This window comes from Homalodisca vitripennis, chromosome 1 (assembly GCF_021130785.1).
Source record: "Homalodisca vitripennis isolate AUS2020 chromosome 1, UT_GWSS_2.1, whole genome shotgun sequence".
Lineage (NCBI taxonomy): Eukaryota > Metazoa > Arthropoda > Insecta > Hemiptera > Cicadellidae > Homalodisca > Homalodisca vitripennis.
In genome coordinates this window covers 182180176-182206624 of record NC_060207.1, presented here as the reverse complement: position 1 = coordinate 182206624, position 26449 = coordinate 182180176, and the positions used below count along the sequence as shown (strand labels likewise).

General features: G+C 31.7%; 1 protein-coding gene across 1 annotated transcript; it reads left to right on the top strand.

Annotated features, from left to right (window-relative positions):
- The first annotated feature begins 2288 nt into the window (after positions 1 to 2288).
- On the top strand, positions 2289 to 14027 carry LOC124352849 (U3 small nucleolar RNA-interacting protein 2). Its single transcript, XM_046802558.1, has 2 exons — positions 2289 to 3528; positions 14004 to 14027. Exon 1 carries the CDS (start codon positions 2427 to 2429, stop codon positions 3414 to 3416), a length of 990 nt encoding a protein of 329 aa, XP_046658514.1. The 5' UTR covers positions 2289 to 2426; the 3' UTR covers positions 3417 to 3528; positions 14004 to 14027.
- Positions 14028 to 26449: the final 12422 nt, after the last annotated feature.

Genomic DNA, 26449 nt, shown 5'->3' with positions numbered 1-26449 from the left:
TTGGAAAATGACAAATGACTTTCGCATTTCACTCCCTCAGCTCGCTCAAAAAGAAGCGATAGAGGGGTCATTGGGAAGAACACAATTCAAAACGATCAATGTTGTAGTTCATGAGAGTTTTAAATGACCTTCCCGAAGTCAAAAGCCAAAGTTTAGTTGGTTTTTCCTAGGACTGTTGATTCTCAAGTGGCAGCCACAACTCAGCAGCAGAGACCCTGCCTATTTATTTATTTATTTCAACGGGAGAAACCCAATACATCAAAAAATATACAATGAAAAATTTACAAGTGGTGGCTAACATGCATAAACTGATGAATGACTAGGAGCTACGTATTACTTACAAACAAGCACATAATTAATTGATATCAAAACAAACATCCGTAAGTTACCAGTCAACAACAAATGAAAAATAAAATATTTAGAAGAAAAAAAAGATAACAGAATTAATATCTATGAAAGGATAAAAATTTATATAAAAATCTGAAAAGTTATAGAAAACGAATAATAAATACATTTCCAAAGAATCAAAGCAGTGCATCTACATATATACATACACATACACAAACACACACACACACACACACACACACACACACACACACACACACACACACACACACACACACACACACACACACACACACACACACACACACACACACACACACACACACACACACACACACACTAATATCTATAACAAATGTCGCTAATAATATATAATTCAACAAAAATCAATAACCATAAATGACTCTTGCAATTTCTATAATACCAAGACATTTACAGTTTTCTTCTTGACCACAGTGACACTATCAGCGAAGAAGTCCACGTGAGGAAATATTATGTTTCCTAGACGTTGGATACGTATGAGGGGCGAATAGGTCTGCCGAATAGTTCTGAAGATCTCGTACCCATTGGACAGCGAAAGAAAACTCCTCTTATGATCTCTGGACAAACAATGCCGCCAGTGATAAGTTCGTGCAGAAACATAACCCTCTGGATACTGCTTCTGGTTTCCAGAGAACAAAGTCCCAATTCTTCCTCGATAAGCCGCAGCGGTACGTCTCTGTAGGCAAATCCCAGCCTCCAACCAAATAGACGGATGAATTTGTATTGACGGGATTTATACGAATACTAGCCATTAATAGGCCTCGGTTAGTAATTGAGGGGGGTAGGAGAGCAAATATACCGTGGATAGCCAAGACTTCGAGTTAGGCTCTAAAGGATGAAAAGCCGGCTGGCAATACTACATGGATGTGCAACAGTTAATAAACTTGTAAAAGTGTTGTAAGTGTTCTAATTACTCCTATTGATCTTGAATCCATAGCATTAGCAGCCCTCAGAAACTGCAAGTTTGTAATGCATCTAGTTAGCAATCTAGTAGTTTTTACCTATAATAAAAAGATAAAACATAAATTTCAACCATTTTACAAAATATCCATAAAATATATTAAAATTTATTTCTCACAGATGGTATATAATTTTTCTGCGGGATTTGTTAGGTTTATGTCTGACTTTTAAATCACAGCTTTCCTCATTGTTATTAATTTATATATGACAGTAGTTTATTAATTTACACTAGTTGTTTTCCACTTCGTACTTATTTTATTTTATTACCAATGGTAAAACTATTTTTCAAATTAATGAATAGTGTGTAATTCCTCCTTTATAACTTGTGATTAAATTTCTCCGAACATCCATTAAATTCGATGTTTTTGTCGTTTTCAGGCAAGGAAAACTTAAACTATGGAATTAGGTGGTAGTCAGAATTTACTAAAACTAAGGACTTTAATACATATGGAGTATTTAAATCTCTTGTTGTTGACTTTCACTACTTGAGACACATTTGAGGCACGTGGTGTCTCATAGTCAGACGTTTGGAATTTGTGTTCTTGTTAAGTTTGGTTATGTTTACGTTGTCGTTAAGTGTAGGGAAACCTCGTGTTTGTGTTGTGATGAATGAATTATTTGTGCATGTGGTTTATTAAAGATTTATTTTATACATAAATTAATCAGTTTTATATTTTATTTTAAAATGTCTTCGAATTTTTTTCATCAGAAAATCTAAAAGTAACCTGAAACGTGCCAGCAAGACCAACCACAGTAAGCAATTTAAGCGTGCAAGGAAAGATGTTGAAACGAAGTCTATAGATAGCGATGAAATTCTTAGTGATGATGATAGCATAATACACCATTCAGAAGAAGATTCTAACGATAATTTTGTAACTGCTCAAGAAAAGAAAATAACGCTTGCCAAGAAATACATAGAAGAAATAGAGAAGGAAGAAAAAGAGAGGTTAGAATCTGGTGATGTTCAAAGTAGTATTGTCACTAGGCTAAGAGATGATGTTTTAAGTCAAGCTGGTAAATTAAATAAGAAATTAGCCGATAAAATTACAAAACCTATTGATGAAGACATTAAAGTTATGCGATGTAAAGATCATAAGTTGTCACTTACCTGTGTTGTAGTTTCTCCAGACGGCAATTTTATATATTCAGCATCTAAAGATGCTGTTATTGTTAAGTGGTCAGTGGAAAGTAAAAGTAAAGTTGGCGTAATCTTAAGCAAGCACAAACAAAAGGATGAAAAATGCAAAGAACATTCACATAATTCATCAATTCTTAGTTTAGCAGTTTCATTTGATGGTAAATATCTAGCTTCAGGTGATGAGGGCAGCATTATTCGAATCTGGAATACAGATTCTCTAGTGCACTTACATTCTTTCAAAGGACATAAGAGTTCAATTACAGGCTTGGCATTTTGTAGTGAATCTAATAATCTGTATAGTTGTTCAAAGGACAGATCTGTAAGGATATGGAATTTAGATGAAATGTCTTATGTTGAAGCATTATTTGGTCACCAGTGTGGTATTACGGACATAGACGTTCTGAAGAAAGATAGAGCTGTATCATCGGGTGGCACGGATAACACATTGCGGGTTTGGAAAGTTCAAGAGGAGTCTCAGCTTATATTTAATGGTCATCAAAAAAGTATTGACAGAGTAAGACGGCTTGATCAACAGCATTTTTTGTCCTGTGGAGATGATGGTCAAATATGTTTATGGGGTGTTTTGAAGAAAAAGCCTTTGTGTATAATTCATGGAGCTCATGGTGTTGATTTGAGCAATAATCAACCAAACTGGATCAACAGCATATCATGTTTACCAAATTCAGATTTAATTGCATCAGGTTCAAGTGATGGATACCTTAGATTTTGGAAATGTGAAGAAAATTTTAGAAACATTTCTCCACTTTTTACAGTTCCAGTTACAGGTTTTATTAATGCGATATCATTCTCAAAAGATGAAACTTTTCTAGTCATTGGAGTAGGACAAGAACACAGATTAGGAAGATGGTTCACTGAAAAAAGAGCAAAAAATTCATTGATATTTATTCCTCTGAAGCAAATATCTTAAAACCAAAGTGCCATTAATGTAAATTTTAAGTTATAATCATATAACTTATATGTAGTTGAAAGCATTAATAACATTGATGAATAAAATACTGTGAAACAGCAATTCAATCAAGGTAAGTGACACACTAAACATATAAACGTAAAGATATTTTGTAGTCACCATTTTCTTTAGGATAAGAGTACGATAAGTGGACCGGGTTTTTTATATAGATTAGTACAATCGTTGACACTTAGCCTAATATTCATTTATCGAATACGCATTTATAAATCATATCAACATATCTATAGTTATAACCACAATCACATTTTAAATTAAAATAACTAATACAATACACGTCATAGTGGTAATCTTATAAATAATAAATTAGCTCCAACGATGAAACAAACTATTATAAGTGAAAAAAGGGAACACTCACAAATATTAATGAAATGATAACAATATAAAAAACATTTCTTACAGGAAATACGAAATATTGAAATATGAGTAATTGTTTATATGTTTTGTCCTGTAAAGCAATAATTTACCGTTTTCGAGAAGTTGTTGAAACATCTTCTCTAGAAAACCTTATTTCTCCTGTGCGCAAATACTCACAGAGATGATCTGCAAGCAGGTCAGCTGATTTGCCACTTTAAAAAATTCGTTTCATGGTCCTCCACGAGCTTTCAACTAGGTCTGTTATTATCTATAAAATAAGAAAATATGTTGTATTATATGAAAAAGTGTTTATAGTTGATACAAGTTAGTTATTGTTCAAAATCAGTATCGGTTAGTTATAATTGAGTAATATTGTTTGTCAATACTGTTATAAAAACCAGGTCAGCTTATCGTACTCTACCCTTTCTTTATAGTATGGTAAATGTGAAATCAACGACCGGAGTGGCAAAATACGAGTTTCGCATTTTTAACCTATTGCTATTTTTGCCTAATGCTATTGTCTTCCTGAGCAAAAGAATATAATGTTTCAAAGGAATGCAAATTACAAATAATGACGTTATAAAATATTAAAAGTGGAACTGCTTTTCTTGTGTGGAGTAATATTTCTTTGCTGTACATCTGTGCTGGGAGTCATGTGGTCTTGTGACTATATGAATCAACCTCATATTGGTTGCTGCTTACATCAGCCGTTGCATCATCTTTGGATATACAATAGAGTCCCGTTAATCCGACCTAATTGGGACCGAGCCCTATTCGGATTATGTGATTGTTCGGATTAGCCAGAAATTACAGAAAAATACGGTTTTAAACTTGAGAATGGGTCTATTTTGTTATAGAATTATCAACATTTTTATTTAAAATATGTTTTCTGACTGTTGCATTGCATTTCTTGACAAATAAACGTATTTGCGAATACTAAGCACATTTACCGTATTTAGTGTGAGAGTTCTATTGTTAAGCAATGTGAGCGTACTGGATATTGTACGGGTCCACGCGCTACGGGACGACGAGAACCTGGGTGATAAAGGAGAGTTGGTGCCACACGCAGACGGTGCAGCAGCGCTTAACCTTGCACTACGATACTTAGAGCAACAGGCTACTGCTACACCTGGCGATATCATGTTTATCACACGATGGGGAAACTACGCGTCATCCAATAGACTCTCTTCAATGCAACAGAAGACAATAACTGAATTTTTGTCTTTTAACAAATTGTACTCAATAATAATATCAGTACTGTACGTCCAATTTTTGTTTGATTTCACTTCTATAACAGTAATTTAACTCATACTTAACCTATAAGTTTCAATTTGGTACTGTATTTAACTTCATTATTTATGTACTGTACCGTACACAATTTGTCTTAATAAAATACTGATGCACCCATTTTAATTTTTTAAGTAATTAGTTCCTATAACTGTTCATTATCGTTATAAATAATTCCTCCTGGACCTGTTCGGATTAACCGACGTTCGGATTACACGTGTTCGGATTACCGGGACTCCACTGTATAAAATAATAATGCTGAAATCAACCCAAATAAAGGACGATTTTGTTAATTTAGATCTACTGAGAATAAAATTTCATACAGATTGACAGAATTGTCTGTGGTCATCAGTGCGAAAGTATGGCAGCATCGCACTAATGGTGAACATACAAAAAAAATCCCTCGAGGTAGTATCCATCTTTAAAAATCAAATTCTAGAAGGTTTGATAACAGACACTGGTCATTTACTGCTAGTAGGAATCGCAACTTGGCAAAGCAAACAAATATTGTACATCCACCTAACCATAAATTAATACTAGTCTATCTTGTAAGAAAATTAATTCCACTTTTAATGTTCTAAAATTCATTTTGTCATTTTCATCCGCCCAAACCTTGATTGTTTTGATCAGAAGGACAATTGCAATAAGTTAATTATGTGAATTTCGTTAACAGTATAGATAAAAAATAAATTTGAAAATAATGCAAAATTTGAAGGGGCGGGCCTTGTAGGTTCCTAACAAAGTTTCCGCCTTGGTAGTGACTAGACAGTAACCACCTGTGCCAGATTTGATCACTCGCGGATTTATTAATTTTACTGTCAGTGGTTTACCGATGGTAAGAACGTTGGTTTCAATTTAGCATCTGTTATACCAAATGGTACTTTTTAAAATAAATTATATCCCAGGGTAGTTGAAATCCTTCAAGTATAGAACTTAAGTTCACCCTTCTGGGGTGTACTCAGAACTACCCTTATGTTATTACCTCAGCAGCTGGTAAGCTAAAAGAGTCATCTGCTTTCCCAGGCAGTACTTTTTAAGTCTAGGCATTACACAATGGTACTAGTTATCAGGATATTACCAACTGTTTTCCTTTTGTGTAACATACAACCAAAGAAACTAAGTAATATCCTCACTAGTGGCAAAAAAACTCAGCTGTTAGTTTCATTGTGTTATTGTGTGCAACACCTAAACTCTATAGCATTCATTATCATGCCAAAAATTAGTAATCCTTTGGTTTTTGTTTATATATATATATATATATATATATATATATATATATATATGGTATTGTTTCAATAAGTTTCGAAATAAATGATGTAATAGTAATAGTCATATTAAGTATTTGATGTTTTAATATCGTGAAAAATAGTGTTCAAAACTAATGGGAAAATTTTCTCTTTTCAGTGATTGTATAACAACTTTTATTTCAAACACGCCTCGCTCTAAGAAAATAAAATGTTCCCCATAAGTTGTGAAATATACTGTTTACTTTATTTCATAATTTTTTTTATTTAAACAGTTTCATAACATATTTTAAAAACATATAAAGCAAACTAAAATAAGTTTTTTGTTGTAATTTTTTATGTATTATATCTATTTAGGCTACTATACTATGTCAAAATAGCATGTACCAACCAAAAATATACACAAATAAACTTAGCAAATTGGCTATCATGCATTTTCTATAGTTACTACTTTATCAACTTGTTTGCAGGTATGCACTTTTATGATATATGTCTAAACAATGTTATATGCTAAATTTACCAACTCCTAGGGACCAAAATATGATTTAAAACAGTTTCAGTCCAGTTCTAAGCCATGAAACCATGATTGATCCCATTCTATGTAATAGATCCTGTGGTCAATGCTAGAAACAGATTGATTTAAATATAAACTGTCAAGTTTATTCCTGTCTACTACGTTTGTAGTCCACACGCCACTCTATGTTCAAATAGAATATTTCGCATTAGGGTTTTGATAAAACAATAAGATATTTAGCCTACAATTTATTTTATTAACCTCATTATCTTATAAATAAAATGAATCGCAAAATGTGTTGGTAAGCGCAAATCTTGAGAACGCCTGGACCAATTCGGTTAATTCTTTTTGTAAAATGTCCATTGAAATCTGAGGAACGTTTTTATGAAGAAAATGTTAAGAAAAGTTACCTGGAATATTTTGGATTTCTGAAAAATTGTAGTTTTTACGTTTCATAATTCAAATTAAACTGGCACTAAAAAGCTGTTGACTAAAAAGCTATAGTTCGGCAAACTTTCTGAAACATCTGTTTACATTTAAATTTTATCAATAATAAGTAAACAGTGCTTGATCGGTAGTGTAATGCAGATAGTAAATAAAACATTAATATATAAATTTTACTCCAGATTGTGCCAGTGACGAATTAAAATCTAATCCATTAAATACTGTTATAAAACTAACCTTAATGAACAAAGTTACGAATGTTTTCACATAAGGTACTTTAAACTGATGGGCTTCCTTGACATTATGATATTACATTTTAGCAATGGCTTATGGAAAAACAGAGAAATGAATACTAACATGCCTCAACAATTCATTCTTTCCCTGGCTACAGTCTAAATAAAAAACAAGTGTAACTCAAAACTTTAATAACAATTATTTTGAATTGTTGCATAACCTTAATAAGGATTGTCCTCTTATACCGAAAGTACATAAGAAGTAGGTAGGACTTCCCCCTTGGTCGTAATAGGCTTTTCAGTCTTACTTATGTGTGTATTTTCTTCATCAGGACAAGGCAAACTCAACTATGTCAACACGATTTTGACCAAAATAGATTTCTGAGAACTAGATAATCGAATGTATACAATATTTTGATCGAGGCAATATGGCAAGCTAAACTGTGACATAGTATGTAAGTGAATTTAAACGGTCTTAAGTAGGCACTTTTTAACCGAAGTAGGCATCTTGGTCTTACGTAAGTATATATATTTTGTCTTCGTCAAAACAACGAGGCAAACTCTACTATGGTACTGGAAATATCTTAGACCTGAAATATATGACAAGGACTGGAAATATACGCTTTTTGACTGAAGTAAGTTTCCGAGACCTGTGTGATCCGAGATTTGTGTTTTCTTGATCGGGATGACAAGGCAGATTCAGCTGTGACGTTATGTATATAATTAATTAGAACCAAAAATGCTCCTACACGTGCCAAACATGATATAATAATTAAGTTAAACTCTGATTATATTTACCATGAACTTAAATAATATCTACCTGATGTATGCCTACGTATGTTTTATAATTTGTATAGGACTCCCATCATATTACATCATAATTGCTTTTACTAAGTTAAATATTTTAAGGGCTTCGGTTCTAAAGATTGCGCGTGAAGTCGCGGGTAATAGCTAGTATTACATAAAAAAGTAATGTGATTTACCACTGAAATACTACTGTAGCAGATCTATTATACAGATTCCAACATCAAATTCGCCATTAGGTAACCTCGTATAAGCTATAGTAATGTCAAGTATTGGTGTATAATGTGTTCAATATCAAGGATTGCATAGCAAATCAATAAAATATAGGCATCCCTTCATTACCCACTTGAGAATATGGACTAAATGCAATGTTTTTTCTTAAAAGATATTTTGATCCTTTAGAACCCAACTTCTGTATAATACGGACGTCAAAAATATCTACATAAAATTCCGGTATAAAATTATGTATGCTTAAAGAATGTTCTCTTGTTTCTGACATAACCGATCTTATAGCTGCTATTTATTTTTTGCGTTATTCTTTATATGTGTATAATTTTTAAATTAAAACAGATTTATGTTTGGTAATTGTTTATTTTTAACTGTACTTTTATATAATGTGAGGATAAATACATGTTTGTATTATGCATAATTTATTGCTCAAATAATTTTTTTTATTTATTACATTCACCCTGTATAAAAAGAAAATTAAATTTTGAATTGTTCCGGCTCAGTGGGAAGAAGTAGCTAGATTTTATCACATCTGAAACATTAATATGGTTTATTTTAGAAATTAGGGTTCCAATTACACTTGTACAAAAACATTTTTTTATATGCCCATAAATAGAATTATGAATTTTTGAAAACTTTGAACAGCTGTCATGCTAGAATGAAATGGTGTATCTAGCTAGCCAATGAACTCAACCAAGATATTTATAAGAACATTTTTTGTACCCAGTTTAAACTTATTTCAGCATTTCTTTTGCTAGTTCTTGGTGATCAAAATATATTTATATATATGTAGGCGTTATATGTAGCTCCAAAACCTACAGACTTGTAATGAGATATTGTCATAGACTGTATGAATTATCATTCTGGCACCAACAAATATGTTATAAATAATAAATTAGTCCCTTGTAGTGGGGTCAAAGATTTTCTAATTTTCTCTGTTACATATTTTTGGAATATATAATTTTAATGAAGGTCATTCAGAAGGACCCAAAGAAAATTACAAACATTTTATAAATAAATCATAATTATACTATTACATAGGACATATATACAATTTTTATTTTGCTGTTTTTGTCATCAACTCTTTTTTATACATGTTTTTCCTCGTGGATTAATACTTGACAATTAAATTAAATAAGGTTACAAACCTTTCTGTCATCAATCCAACTTTTTTATGTCAATGATGACTAGTTTCGGGATAGCTCCCACTATCAAATGGGTAAATTATGAACATGTCAACAAAATAGATAAATTGGCATATAATACAAATAAATAAACAAACACACATGGAAAAACAGAGCACAACGAAGAATTGAATTATATTCAGTTTATACAGTTTATGTATGTATGGCTGTCCATGGACTGAGTTATGCAAAAATTTGAAGTGACATTTGTGTAAGTTCAAAAAAATTACAATTTTGTTCCAAGTCATACAACATGCAAATCTTTTGTAACATGATATAAAGATTACTTTTACTGAGAAAACTTGAGGATAAAATAGATTATTGTATTCTGTCAGTTACATATGGAGGGGGAAATTAAATTGTTGGTAGCTAGCTCATTGTATTTTATCTTCAACTAATTCTGAACAATAAGTAAATTTAAGATGTAAGCTAACTAACTCTTGACGTTAGCTAATTTCAATAGCCGTTTTTAGATAATTAAACATGTTTTAATGTAAACTCTCACAAGTAACTCTGTTTTTAAGATTAAATAAAAAAATTAAGATCAAAAATTGTTTATTAAAATCTAAAACTTTGTATAACAATGTTATATTTTTATTAGGAAAGAGTGTTATTTCCCTTAAAGTCATTGTCACAAAAACCAATAAACAAAATAAGTATACACAATAACTCTTTAAAAATTTTGAGTTTGCAAAATTCTAAATTGCTCAATGCATTGAAAATAAACCATTAGTTTATTAATTTCTTTTATATCTGGTGGAAGTAAAAAGCATATTATGTAAAAGAAGAAATCCTTTAAAACAATAGTAAAGTTTTAAGTAAAAAATCTGCATATGCATATTTTGTTTTTATACCAATATTTATTTTTTATATACCAATATGAAATATATATATATATATATGTATTTGTATATATATATATGTATTTGTATATATATATGTATTTGTATATATATATGTATTTGTATATATATATATATATATATATATGTATTTGTATATATATATATATGTATGTATTTGTATATATATATATGTATTTGTATATATATATATATACAAATATATATATATATATATATATATATATGTATTTGTATATATATATATACAAATAATCGAGATAAACTTAGTTAGTATGACATTTTGTAAACTGCAATATGTACCCAATTTTACTAAATATTACCTATGTTATTAACACATTACTGCATCAGACACCTTACAGCGCAGAGCCGGATTAAGAGTGCTCTGTCTCACCCAGTGTACACTAGCAGTGAAGGGGTTACAGAATCTGGTGGTTTTTGTACTGCAGTTTTAAATGTCTAAAATTTAATTCACATATATTTTGTATCAATCAAAAGCTCAAGATATGCCTTTTATAGATTTGAAATTCATCCGAATATAGGACTTTTCTCCACAGGTCTCCAGAGTTCCGATGTTTATCATTTTTTTTTTCCCGTTAGGCTTGGTATTTATACCATGAAGCGACTCATATTTTCTCTTCAAAATTTAATAATTGATTCCTGTTACTTGCCACAGTTTTTCACTATAAATTCTAGTCCATAAATAATTTGTTAAGAAACATTTTATTTTCATGCCATTTCAATTTTTATATTATACTGTATATTTGTAATTACATATCTTTTTGGGCATACATTACAAAGTTTGAGATGTGTTCCCCAAAGATGATAACTATCCATTTGAAAAAGGAATGTTAAATGTATTGGAATTGAACAATTTTCTTTCATCAAGTTTTTAAACATATTTTTATATTTCTATAATAACCAATTCACTGATTGAATATATGATAAATTGAGTCCTCAACACCATTCCTATATTTTTTACAATTGGAACCCTCTAATAACTTCATCTGATGTAATCGTGGTTCGTTGCTAAAGTGTCCAAATCTCTACCTGCACATCATGATTATAACATGTCTTTTTAAAGTACTTATCCTAACCACGTCTTTGTTAAATTTGGTTGCACTTGTTTGTACTATTGGTCTTTGTCAGAACTTGAGAAAACTTTATTAGCTTTAACAAACCATTTCTTTGTTTTACCTCTATACACATCTATTTTTTGTTATGTAATATTGATTTATATTCTGTATGAAAATGCATATTATTACTAGTTTGTTTAGCAATTTTATTATCAATTTCATTTCCTTTGATACCTGTGTGTCCATGTACCCACTGTAAAATTATGTTTTTATTTTACTGGTAATTTATGAAATATTGAAATGGGGAGCCATTCATTTTTTTTCCTTTCCAAGTTGCATATATTATTTACAGAGCCACTTCAGAATCATATAATTATTGTTTGAGTTTTCTAACTGGTCCTCATATTTTAAAGCTTCATTTACTGCATATTATTCTGCAGTAGCAGTTGATGTTGATTTATGTAATTTCATGCCAATTTGTGTGTTGTTCTTTGCATCATATACATCTATCCCAACTCGTGATCTAATCTTTGATCCATGTTTGTATATATACAATGTGTTCTTCATTGCCAAGTTAATTTTTGGATTGACATTTGTTTCAGAATTCTTTCACTAAAGACCTTTTCACTAATACTTGAACAATTTAAAGTAGTAAGCATTTTAATGTCTGTCTGGTCTACATAAATAGGGTTTGTTAGAAGTTTGTTTTTGACGATGGAATAATTGTGAAGAAAACAGAATTTTTCCGGACATTTGCTATCGTTCATTGATACAAAAAAATTAGTAATATTATGTTTCGTGACTAACATGACACATGATTACAAACTAGGTTAAAATAAACAAATCATACCAGAGCGTTGTGACGTACGCGTAAATCAAGAATTAGGTATTATGATATTAGGTGCTATAAGAATCTACCTTATTAGACAGTTGAATTTTTGGTGCGGTGACATGAATACGTCTTTAGGTGCTGTGAAACCCCACGTTATTACTTGCTGTCTAAATTTGAGATAAAGCGTTTACAAGTGGAACAGATTTTTGCAGTAAAACAGGAAAGTTAGTGTCATATTTAGTTGGATCAATCACCACCATAAACACTATATCATGTCCATTAGGAAAGAAATTCTCATCCATGTGCTTACAATTCATTATTCTTAAATAACATAAGTCTTACGACCTCAATTCATTTGAGAAATATTCGAGACTGTGATTGGTATATAGAAATATTATTTAAAAACAAAATAGCAACTAAAGTTGTAAACAGTACATGCAAGATTAGACAACACTTAAAATAAACACACTTCCGTTCTCTATGAAATCCCAGGTGTGAATGCAATTTGTTTTTCTCTTTTAAGCCTCAGCTTAGCTATGTCGGCTTCGATGTTCACTGGTTTTTTTTTTTTTTTCAAAGTACACACACACTGTTTAGTGTCTATGCATGATTGGCTCTCCCCAGGATTTGAACCCGTGATCTCTCAGTTAGAGCCGAGACAATAACCATTAGTCTACAGAGGAGGACGATTGCAATGTTAATCTTATGAAAGTATCTTGTTTAATTTAAACAGCTGATTACTAAAAGGTGTTGCTCAGGCATTATTCTCAAGTCTAACCAACTTATTACTGTAATATGAGCTTATTTATTTATGATGGATTATACTTGTTTAGATAAAAATAAATACTTTGAAATTGTATTATATATTTATAATTATTTGAAAACAATTGATGTTTGGTTCCATGGAAAAAGTTTGTTGTATTAAAAAGAACAAACATAACTTTAGTATTTTTCTTAATTGATAGAACTTTGAAAAATATGTAGTATAAAATACTGAATTAATTGTTACTGTATAGTCTTATTATAATGACATTTTTGGGGGATTTTTCAGTTTATAATATTCTAAACCATTAAAAATTTCTGGTATATTAACAGATTTTTTTATATTTTTGATGGAAAATAATTGTACATATTTTTAATTTTGTAAAATTGTGCTACCAACATTACAAAATACTCATATTCTGATTTTTCCCAAATTTCTTATATAACAACATTTTAATTTTTTATTGTATAATTTATTTCTTTATGAAAATTATGTTTCTAGGAAGAGTGTTGAACTTTAATCCTGGATCACATAACCTGTTTTGGAGTCTCGTGTTCACAAAACATTTGTAAAATTTACTACTAGCTTTGTTATTTTTTCTCATGCTTTTGCACTAATTAAGTAGTTTTAAAAGTACATATTACTCTCAATAGTTCTAAGTCTGTAAAGGTAAGTGTCAGTTGGTTCATCTGTATCTCTAGCCGGTGGTGTGGCGGCTCTGGTGGCATGACAGCTTGTGGTGTGATGCCTATGATGTAACAACTCTTGGTGTGGCAGCTGGTGGTGTGACAGTTTGTGGTTGGAGCTGTAACAACTCTTGGTGTGGCAGCTGGTGGTGTGACAGCTCGTGGTTGGTGCTGTGACAGCTCATGGTGTGGCGGCTGGTTGTGTGACAGTTTGTGGTTGGTGCTGTGACAGCTCGTGGTGTGGTGGCTGGTTGTGTGACAGTTTGTGGTTGGTGCTGTGACAGCTCGTGGTGTGGTGGCTGGTTGTGTGACAGTTTGTGGTTGGTGCTGTGACAGCTCGTGGTGTGGCGGCTGGTTGTGTGACAGTTTGTGGTTGGAGCTGTAACAACTCTTGGTGTGGCAGCTGGTGGTGTGACAGCTCGTGGTTGGTGCTGTGACAGCTCGTGGTGTGGTGGCTGGTTGTGTGATAGTTTGTGGTTGGTGCTGTGACAGCTCGTGGTGTGGCGGCTGGTTGTGTGACAGTTTGTGGTTGGAGCTGTAACAACTCTTGGTGTGGCAGCTGGTGGTGTGACAGCTCGTGGTTGGTGCTGTGACAGCTCGTGGTGTGGCAGCTGGTTGTGTGACAGTTTGTGATGTATATTGTAGTCAAGTCATTGCCTCCTTTGAGAAAAGTCATCATCATCCGAAACATCACTCTGCTCTTCTACTTCAAAATTTGGGTCAGCATCTGTATCCTCAAATATATCTATTTCTAACTGGTTCTCTTCATCCTCACTATTTTCGTGAACTGTATCATTCCCATTTTCTGACAATGTCTCGTCCAGTAATTGTCAAATCCTGGCTTCCTCGTCATCATTCATTCTCACAAAATAATACTAAAATTCACAAATTATTATAGACACTATCAGGTAACTATTAAATACACTTCCGGTTAATGAATCACCGATATATAAACTCGTAAATAAAATATTCAAGAAAAATGAAAAGTTGCCTCAGCAAAAATGTCACGCATTCACAAAACCTGCGTAACAATGAGGAAGCAAGATTTAAAATGCATAGAACAACGTGCCGCAGGTGACTCCCAGCCCATCACTGATCTTGACTGGCATTTTTAGGAAGGTAGGGGGAGGGGACGGCGCTCCCACACCACACTACCCTAATTCGACTGTTTTAAATAGGCTGTGTTGTAAATTTTACGAAGGATTTGTAATCTAGGGTTAAAATCATGAGCAAAGATTTATATAAAAAAATCTTGCAACATTTTTAAAATCCACTTTTTACTTTGTAATAAAAAAAAAAATATCATAATCATACACAATTTCTAATTATGTACTTGTCATATGTTTACATGTAATATACAATTTTACTGCACCTTTTCATGAATCATTTGTTAGTTTTAAAAATATTTAATTCATTGAACAAATTTATATTTTTTATTAATCATGTTTTAATGTGTTATTAATTTCTTAATAGGCCACAACAGCTAATCAATGTTACACAATATTTAACTCTAATTTTTAAAAATGTTTTAATTATTAAAGCGTATAATTTATTTACCTTCAGAAAATAACATTTTCTATTGAAAGTTCTTAACACATTGTAGAATTACCGATATTTTGATTTATTTTATTTGATACGATGGTAAATTTATGATAGTATTACTTAAACATAAACTACATTAATGATTAAATAATATGTATACTGAGAAAATGTTACTGTACTATACAAAAGGTAAAACACAAAAAAGCTAATGGAAGAAATATTGTTTGTTTCAATACTACTTAAGTTAAAATTCTGAACATTACAAAAAGTATTTTCTTTAACCTCTATATTACAGCTCAAGGCACTGAACGAATATATTTATAGAGAGGTTAATACATACTGAAAAAGCACTAGAAATTAGTAACAGCTTAGTGTAATGAAGCATGTATGTGCATAAGCTGCTTCTGATATCCAATCCTGGGTCATTGTATTTACTCATGTCACTGCTAGTAGTAAATAGCAAATTATTTTTTCCTTACATATTTTTTAATTTTTGGTTTTTCATTTACAGGCAAGAAGAAAAGATCAAGCTGAAGCTAATCCTCAATATGGACTTTTTATGTACGATTTTTATTTTTGCTTATGTAATGTTTATTTCTTCAACTGTCTGCTGTACACTATTTATTTTGTACAAATATGTATTTCATAGACAGACTGTGAAACAGCAACATTTTTATTTGAGGTCTGTATAATATTTTTATATATTATAATTTGTTTAAAAAACTGGTATTGTGAGTCTCTTAATACCTTACTTAGATTGAACATTTTATTAAAAATTAAAAAATAGATCTTAATACAGAACAATGTCTGAAAAACATATGTTGTATGCAATTCCATTAATTAGATAATATGCTACATTCTATTGTTTCCATTTATTTAAAGTAAAACCATCCTTATACTGTAATTTAGTGAAATATAACTATTGTAGAACAAAGGATGCATTAAACTGTGCCACATACAACCTGTCTTACACATTATCACAAATTATAAAATTGGAAGTTTTTTTGTTAATTTATAGTATCATTTACTGAATCAAGTTTTTGGCAGTGGACACTGGCACAATAAAGAACATTTTATTGGGGACCTACCATTATTAAATACCAAAATAAATCTAAATATTTAATATAATGCACTGTTTATTTATTTTTTAATACATTTATTTTTATAGACTTTAAATTTCAACTATTAGTCTCTGTTATTACTAAAGCACTCCTCATTTGAGTTTGTCTTATTACAAAGGGAAGACTGATTGGTAAATAAATGTCTTAGTTATTCGTGATTCTATAAAAAGCCTGATGCACAAATTGGATTTGCCTACATATTATGAAATGTACACTACTAGATTTGCCTCCATATTTTGAAATATCTTTGTTAAACGTTATAACCTAGCAGTGTTTTTACCCATGGTATAAGATGCCAACATGACAATTAATAAAATGTTAATCTTAGAACAGAAATATTTTTGTTAAACGTGACAACCTAGCAGTGTTTTTACCCATGGTATAAGATGCCTACATGACAATTAATAAAATGTTAATCTTAGAACAGAAATATCTTTGTTAAACATGACAACCTAGCAGAATCAAGAATATTTTATTGCCATCCCACACAAACGATGCATTGACAAAGTCATAGTGTTTAAAATATGTCCTTAAAACATATATAATATACAATATACAAATAAAAACACATACACAAACCTTAACATAGCCTACATGGTACAGTTATATCCTTAATGCTGAGCATACATGCATGAACTACATGAAAATCCTATTACTTATATTGTAAAGATACATTTCTTCGATAGAATAGAATGCATTTTGCTTCAACCATTTAGACACAGCTATTTTAAAATTATTACATGAAATTTCCCTAACTTCTAATGGTAACTTGTTAAAAAGCTTTATGCCTATATACAGATAACTATTATGGGTTTTGGCTAGCCTAGCATGTTTTTGGTTGATTGAGTCTTGGTTTCTTGTATAATGAGTATGTATTGAGCTTCTTAAGTCAAATTGTTCTAAATTTTCTTTTACATATATCAAACTCTGCAATACAAAAATACAAGGGAGTGTAAGTATATCATATTCTATAAAGTAAGGTTTACACGAGTCACTATTGCTAAGATTAAAAATTTTTCGCACAGCCTTCTTTTGGCACAGAAAAACCTCTCTAGCTCCGCTGGAGTTACCCCAGAGAAGGGTACCATATGTAAGGTGGGAATGAAAGAGGGCAAAATAAGCCTTTAAAACCAAACTAGGACTAGTACAGGATGTCAGTTTTTTTAACAAAAAGATCACTCTCGATAACCGAGTACATAAGGCATCAGTATGTGTTCTCCAGGTGAGCTTAGAATCAAGATAAAGACCTAGTAACTTCACAGACTTATTCTCAGAGTTGGCACCTAGACTAAATATAATATGCTCTGATTAATCCTCATTAACATATAGGCTATTTGCAGAAAACCAGAGATGTGATCTCTCTCTCATATAATTGATCATTACTAGATTAAGTTGAGAAAGTCTATTGGAGCACATCAAGGTAGTGTCGTCTGCATAAAGGACACACTTGTTGGGAAGAAATTTTGGGAGGTCGTTAATAAAAACAGTGAACAAAAAGGGACCCAGGACAGAGCCCTGGGGTACCCCCCTTGTCACCCTCTTGAGATCAGACCTCTGGTCACTTATTCTGACATACTGGTACCTGTCAGATAAATAAGAAGTCAAGAGAGACAACTCAACACCTTCCAGCCCATAGTGGTTTAGTTTTTCAATAAGTTCTGAGTGAGGCACCACGTCAAAAGCTTTACTAAGATCTAACAGTAAGGCACTAATCTCTTCTTTACCTTCAAAGCCACCAATGATATAGGAGACAATGCTTTCAACTGCTTTGACAGTGGAGAGACTATGTCTAAATCCATATTGTTCAGAGGAAAGCAAGTGATTGTACTCAAAATAACATTCAACCTGTTGTTTAATTAGGCTTTCAATTACCTTGGATACTACAGGAACCAGCGCAATCGGGCGGTAGTTGTTTACATTAGACCTGTCACCCTTTTTGTAAATTGGCACTGTTACAGTTGTCTTAAGGCATTGTGGAAAAACACCAATCCTGAGCATCCAGTTAATAAGTATTGTTAAAGGATATAAAATTTCACTTAAAACTTTCTTTAAGACAAAGTTTGAAAGTCCAAAAAAATCTTCTGATTTTGAGTTACTAAGTTTAAGTACAGTGTTATAAACATCAACAGGGTAAACATCATTCCACTTAAAAGGTAATGTCTGGGGATTTCTTATACCAGAAGATTTCAATATTTCAATAGCACTAGCAGTATTCAGATTGGCCCCATTATTATTTACATTACTACACACATTAATAAAATAGTCATTAAAATCATCAGCAGACAATGGAAGCTTGGACAGAGAAAGATTTTTAGATAACCGCCCAGATTCGGCATTGATTACATTCCAGGCAGCTTTGCATGGGTTTGGAGATTCCAATATGTATCTATCATTTGCACTTCTTTTTGCAATTTCAACCTGTTCTTTATAAAATTTCTTAATTCTTTTATGTCTTTCTAACAAAGTAGGATTATTTTTACTCACTTCATAGCTAATATCCAGTAATAACCTAATTTTCTCTAAAAAAGGAGTGTACCAGTTTTTATTTCTACATCTAAGTTTTCCTTCAGATCTAGTTTTAGTCATTAAAGGACAACAATCATGAAAGTTGTGAGACAAATGCTGCAAAAAGGAATTAAAAGCATTGTCAAGGTCATCAGCACCTAAAATCACATTTGACCAGTTGCTATTAGTTAACCTACACTTAAATCTATTACTAATATTTACATCGTTCAGCACCCTATAGCTGTATGTTGTTTTTTCACTCACGTTTGGCGGTGAAGGACCTGCAGCAAGAAATTTAGTCTTTAACAGCAGGCCAAGATGATCCGAGAGATGAGGCTGTACAGTTCTACAAGTGTAATCAGTTGGGTGAAGATTGGAGATGAAGTTATCCAGGCAGGACTCAAGACAAGTTGGTTGTAGATTCACACAGAAGCAGTCATAAGATTTGAGGGTATTAATAAAATGTGTTTTTACCCATGGTATAAGATGCCAACATGACAATTAATAAAATGTTAATCTTAGAACAGAAATATTTTTGTTAAACGTGACAACCTAGCAGTGTTTTTACCCATGGTATAAGATGCCAACATGACAATTAATAAAATGTTAATCTTAGAACAGAAATATTTTTGTTAAACGTGACAACCTAGCAGTGTTTTTACCCATGGTATAAGATGCCAACATGACAATTAATAAAATGTTAATCTTAGAACAGAAATATTTTTGTTAAACGTGACAACCTAGCAGTGTTTTTACCCATGGTATAAGATGCCAACATGACAAGTAATAAAATGTTAATCTTAGAACAGAAATATTTTTGTTAAACGTGACAACCTAGCAGTGTTTTTACCCATGGTATAAGATGCCAACATGACAATTAATAAAATGTTAATCTTAGAACAGAAATATTTTTGTTAAACGTGACAACCTAGCAGTGTTTTTACCCATGGTATAAGATGCCAACATGACAAGTAATAAAATGTTAATCTTAGAACAGAAATATTTTTGTTAAACGTGACAACCTAGCAGTGTTTTTACCCATGGTATAAGATGCCAACATGACAAGTAATAAAATGTTAATCTTAGAACAGAAATATTTTTGTTAAACGTGACAACCTAGCAGTGTTTTTACCCATGGTATAAGATGCCAACATGACAAGTAATAAAATGTTAATCTTAGAACAGAAATATTTTTGTTAAACGTGACAACCTAGCAGTGTTTTTACCCATGGTATAAGATGCCAACATGACAAGTAATAAAATGTTAATCTTAGAACAGAAATATTTTTGTTAAACGTGACAACCTAGCAGTGTTTTTACCCATGGTATAAGATGCCAACATGACAATTAATAAAATGTTAATCTTAGAACAGAAATATTTTTGTTAAACGTGACAACCTAGCAGTGTTTTTACCCATGGTATAAGATGCCAACATGACAAGTAATAAAATGTTAATCTTAGAACAGAAATATTTTTGTTAAACGTGACAACCTAGCAGTGTTTTTACCCATGGTATAAGATGCCAACATGACAATTAATAAAATGTTAATCTTAGAACAGAAATATTTTTGTTAAACGTGACAACCTAGCAGTGTTTTTACCCATGGTATAAGATGCCAACATGACAATTAATAAATGTTAATCTTAGAACAGAAATATTTTTGTTAAACGTGACAACCTAGCAGTGTTTTTACCCATGGTATAAGATGCCAACATGACAATTAATAAAATGTTAATCTTAGAACAGAAATATTTTTGTTAAACGTGACAACCTAGCAGTGTTTTTACCCATGGTATAAGATGCCAACATGACAATTAATAAAATGTTAATCTTAGAACAGAAATATTTTTGTTAAACGTGACAACCTAGCAGTGTTTTTACCCATGGTATAAGATGCCAACATGACAAGTAATAAAATGTTAATCTTAGAACAGAAATATTTTTGTTAAATGTGACAACCTAGCAGTGTTTTTACCCATGGTATAAGATGCCAACATGACAAGTAATAAAATGTTAATCTTAGAACAGAAATATTTTTGTTAAACGTGACAACCTAGCAGTGTTTTTACCCATGGTATAAGATGCCAACATGACAAGTAATAAAATGTTAATCTTAGAACAGAAATATTTTTGTTAAACGTGACAACCTAGCAGTGTTTTTTACCCATGGTATAAGATGCCAACATGACAAGTAATAAAATGTTAATCTTAGAACAGAAATATTTTTGTTAAACGTGACAACCTAGCAGTGTTTTTACCCATGGTATAAGATGCCAACATGACAAGTTAATAAAATGTTAATCTTAGAACAGAAATATTTTTGTTAAACGTGACAACCTAGCAGTGTTTTTACCCATGGTATAAGATGCCAACATGACAATTAATAAAATGTTAATCTTAGAACAGAAATATTTTTGTTAAACGTGACAACCTAGCAGTGTTTTTACCCATGGTATAAGATGCCAACATGACAATTAATAAAATGTTAATCTTAGAACAGAAATATTTTTGTTAAACGTGACAACCTAGCAGTGTTTTTACCCATGGTATAAGATGCCAACATGACAATTAATAAAATGTTAATCTTAGAACAGAAATATTTTTGTTAAACGTGACAACCTAGCAGTGTTTTTACCCATGGTATAAGATGCCAACATGACAAGTAATAAAATGTTAATCTTAGAACAGAAATATTTTTGTTAAACGTGACAACCTAGCAGTGTTTTTACCCATGGTATAAGATGCCAACATGACAATTAATAAAATGTTAATCTTAGAACAGAAATATTTTTGTTAAATGTGACAACCTAGCAGTGTTTTTACCCATGGTATAAGATGCCAACATGACAAGTAATAAAATGTTAATCTTAGAACAGAAATATTTTTGTTAAACGTGACAACCTAGCATTTTTTTTACCCATGGTGTAAGATGCCAACATGACAAGTAATAAAATGTTAATCTTAGAACAGAAATATTTTTGTTAAACGTGACAACCTAGCAGTGTTTTTACCCATGGTATAAGATGCCAACATGACAAGTAATAAAATGTTAATCTTAGAACAGAAATATTTTTGTTAAACGTGACAACCTAGCAGTGTTTTTACCCATGGTATAAGATGCCAACATGACAATTAATAAAATGTTAATCTTAGAACAGAAATATTTTTAAATGCTCCTTTACCAATAGGTCAACTAAGTGGAGAGATGCACAAAGTACAAAATAAAAGATACAGAATTATAGAGAAAAATTTTCAAGAAACATTTTTTTAAGCATACAGGTAATAACATATGTATTTGAGGTGCCGCTTGTTTCCTCGGTGCTCCTTTAAAGTTTCTCAATTCGACAGTTACCAAGATAAAATAGTTTGCGGTTAGTGATGTGCTGCTCCTGGACATCCATAAGGTTGCTCAGATTTAATTGACACATAGGTTTTTTGTTGTACCCACTGTGGGTTCAACTGGAAGGTATAAACCAGCCAGACGTGAACCCTACTGTAAACATTGAAAATGTAGTAGAAACTTGAAGTGAAAATATAATGAAAGCATTGATGACGAAAGAAATGATTAAGTACAATGTCTAGTATCACACATGTGTCTATATCTATATTTATATCTGCTGATAATTTTTTTTACATTTGTGGTGAGTACAATTAAATACCTATGAAACAATACAAAATTTGTGTCAAAAGTTTATATCTTACTTTGGAATTAAACGTGGTGATCAGGATAAATATTGGGCGTTGCATTTGGTATGTTGTGTGTGTGTGGAATATCTCAGAAAATGGACAAAAATGAAAAAAAAATTCTCTGAATCTCCAGTTCCTATGATATGGTAAGGAGCCAAGAGTTCATTCTGATGATTGTTACTTTTGCAGTGTTGATGTTCCTAGTCATAATTTTTTTTTTAAACAAGAAGGCAATAAGCTATCCTACCCTTTAGTCGCCATCCGACCAGTAGGGCATGTTGTAAATTTGCTGGTCCCTGAAACACCAGATGGTTTAAATTCTATTCAAAGTAAACTATTTTCTGATGTACAGTCAGAATTACATGAGCAAGAGGATGATTAATCCCAATGTGTTACAGAAAATATAAAGTTTCTAATTGTTCACTTAGATCGAGCCAAGTTGGTTAGGGATTTTGGCTTAGTGAAAGAAAAAGTTTAATTGTTTGATTATCGACTAAAAGAAAAGAACTTGGTTGGAACCAATATTTATCTACGAGTATAAACGAAAAGAAAGCAGCAAGTTTTTAAACAAGAACGTGATTTAGTGTACTGCTCAGACATTCCAGGTCTGATAAATGAGTTTGGTATTGAAAACAAAAAATGAAAACCGTATGCTTATTATTGGTTCATCCAAAACTATTTTAAATGTTGTTTTGTTATACAATGGTAACATGTTATACGCATACATAACTGTTGGTCATTATGTTCATTTGAAAGCCTAGAGATAGTGTTAAATGTTAGTAGATATGTTATTCTACTCATGGTTGGATGATATGTGGTGATTAAAACATGCATGCACCTTGGTCAGCAGGGTGGTTTTGCCAAATTTCCATTTGTGTGAATGGAACAGAGGAACTAGTGATCAACATTGCTGCAGAAAGAACTAGTTTGTAAGGGAGTCTTTAAAACAGTGAAAACATTCTACTCAAAAACGTAGATCCAAAAACAACATGCCCCTATCACTTCTACATATCAAGTTAAACTTTATGAAGCAGTTTTTGAAACCTTTGTCTGAAGACTGACCATGTTTCAAATATCTCTGCCAAGGTTTTTCACCTTTCAGAAGCCAAATTAAAAGAATTCGCCTTTGTCGGACCAAACTTTAGAAAAATTATGGTTCACGTTCACTTTGAATGCACAATGACCCTAAATGAGTAAGAAGCATGGTTATAATTCAAGCGAGTTGTTACAAAATTCTTGGAAAATTAAAAAAGGCTCCGGATATATTTATATTGTAGCTAACAAGTTTAAAAATTAAGATGTTTGGTGAGCCTGAATGTTAACTTTTTAAAGTCAACTTGATTACTTTCTGGAATATTTGAGAAATTTTATTGAGAAACAATGTGAGCGTTTTCATCAGGATATTAAACGGATGGGAAATCACTACCAAGGAACACCAACATGATTATTTCACCGAGAAGTCCAGCAAGTAACTCATCATAGAGAAATCTACACTAGAAGTTTCAAAGAAAAATGAGGAAGATAATGTAAACCAATTCCAACTGACTAGTGAAATAAATAACACCACATTATATCACTGTTTTAAGTAGCGAACTGTAAATATAACCCATGTTAACTATGTAACACAGTTTTTCATTAGTTTCACCATATACCGAATATGGGGATTTTATACTGTATAATAAAAACAGATTGCTCAAAAAATAGGATTGATACAAACAAAACTAAGGCCAGATTTGGATTTAGCACATACAAATCTATATAAGTGTTCAAAATGTGTTTTTTACCTGAGTTATTCCGTATATTGCGCCATTTCATATTCGACTTATTTATAAGTCCAAGCACGTGAACAGCTCATTGGTATCTGTATTGTACCATGTATTACTATATTGAACACATGTGTATTTTATTATTGACGGCAATCCAGCAATGCGATTTAAAAATCTAGTTTCCGTACTAGTAAATTTGCTGCTAAAATCAGTTTGGCTCAATACAATAAAAAGAAGTCATCCGCTCTAGAAAAATGTTTTGCTGGTTCAATATCAGTTTGGTACCAAAATATAGCTTTGATATGAATTCCACTTAGTGCAATTGTGTCTAAGGAATGAATTGTAATTTGCTAGGATAATAATAATGTTAAAACACATGGAACAATCTATGATGTAAAGAAAACATTGCGCTCTTTACATAATTTATTTGTAGTCAGCAATAGGCTTATATAAAATCCAAAAATACCTCTTTTCCTCGTTTAATTTTTCACGTTGGCTTATATAGTTTTCAAATTTTTATTTCAAAGTGCAAATAGTTTATATAACAGTTGGAATAGATAAAGTACACATTTATTAAATTGTTTTTACCGTACATTATTTTATATTTTTATTCCTTTAAAACTAGTAATCATACTGCATTCCAATTTTAATACAAGGCTAAGAGGATTGCTTACTTCGCAATTTACAAACTTCAGAATTTAATCTTTGCAAGACATGAAGTTGCTGTCTTAGCCTTGTGAGGTCTTAAAATTCTTTTCTTGGTATCATGTTATATCGTTGGTTAACTTAAAGTTATATTTCTTCATTGGTACACGTCAATGAATCCAATGATTGTAAAATGGTTTCTATTTTGCTCTGTTTTCATGAAATGATGCAGCGGCTGGTCATAACCGGAAAAGTGAGTGCGACGTTGCCACGTTCGCACACCTTGCTATGCTCCGCGATCACCACCTGAATACGTTAAGAAATTTCCCACGAGCTTTTCTCATAAGGGCCTGCACCTTCAATAGTAGATTTTAAAATGTTTCTTTTTATTTATTGCCGTGTATCTTTTTTATTTTATTTTGTGATAACAGATGTCATCATGGAGTTCTATATTATATCAATCACTTTCACAGTCTTAACTCTCAAGATTTATAGTTATTGGCTAAACTTGTGATAGGTTTTGAGTAAGGTGATCCGTTCACTATTAGTGGTTTTCTATTTTCATGGCATGTTTTTACACATTTTACCTACAATTCTTGAGTCACAGATCGAATTTTACTTGGTTAAAAATCCCTGGTAATGCGTATACTATTTCATTTCTCTTCAGAGTTGTATTGCCCCCATTAGTTCGATTGCATTAAGCTGACAATGCGCAACCAAATAATTCTATGTCATTTGAATTGTTACGTAATTTGATCTATTTCCCCAGAGTATTCGGAAACATGGGTTGGCATAATTAATCAAACTGGGTTCGTTAAGATTCGAATTGTGCAGCATCTGGTGGTAAATGTGTCTCTGTATAGCCCAGTCAACAAATGATTCTACTAGGAAAGTTAATAAAGGGAAAATTTCAACAGGCACTTGATAAAAATCTATTTCATGTACACGTTCAACTCCTTGTACACGATAGTATTTAATCTTCGATCATGATCAGAAGAGAGTGGGGGTTGATTGGGATTGGCGAGAGGGGTGAAAGTATTAAATGAAGAGTAATTGTTAAATACAAAATATTTGCTATTTCAAACTGGTTTTTATTTAGATGAAAAATAGTAGATTAAATAAGTCACAAATGTGTGTGATAATAAAAATTAAGTGAAAATACGTGATGACATTGCTTGCAAGTACTCAATCCG

What these genes read in the sequence shown, in the direction of transcription:
- LOC124352849 (XM_046802558.1), top strand. Translation starts at nt 2,427, where the DNA reads ATGCGATGTAAAGATCATAAGTTGTCACTTACCTGTGTTGTAGTTTCT.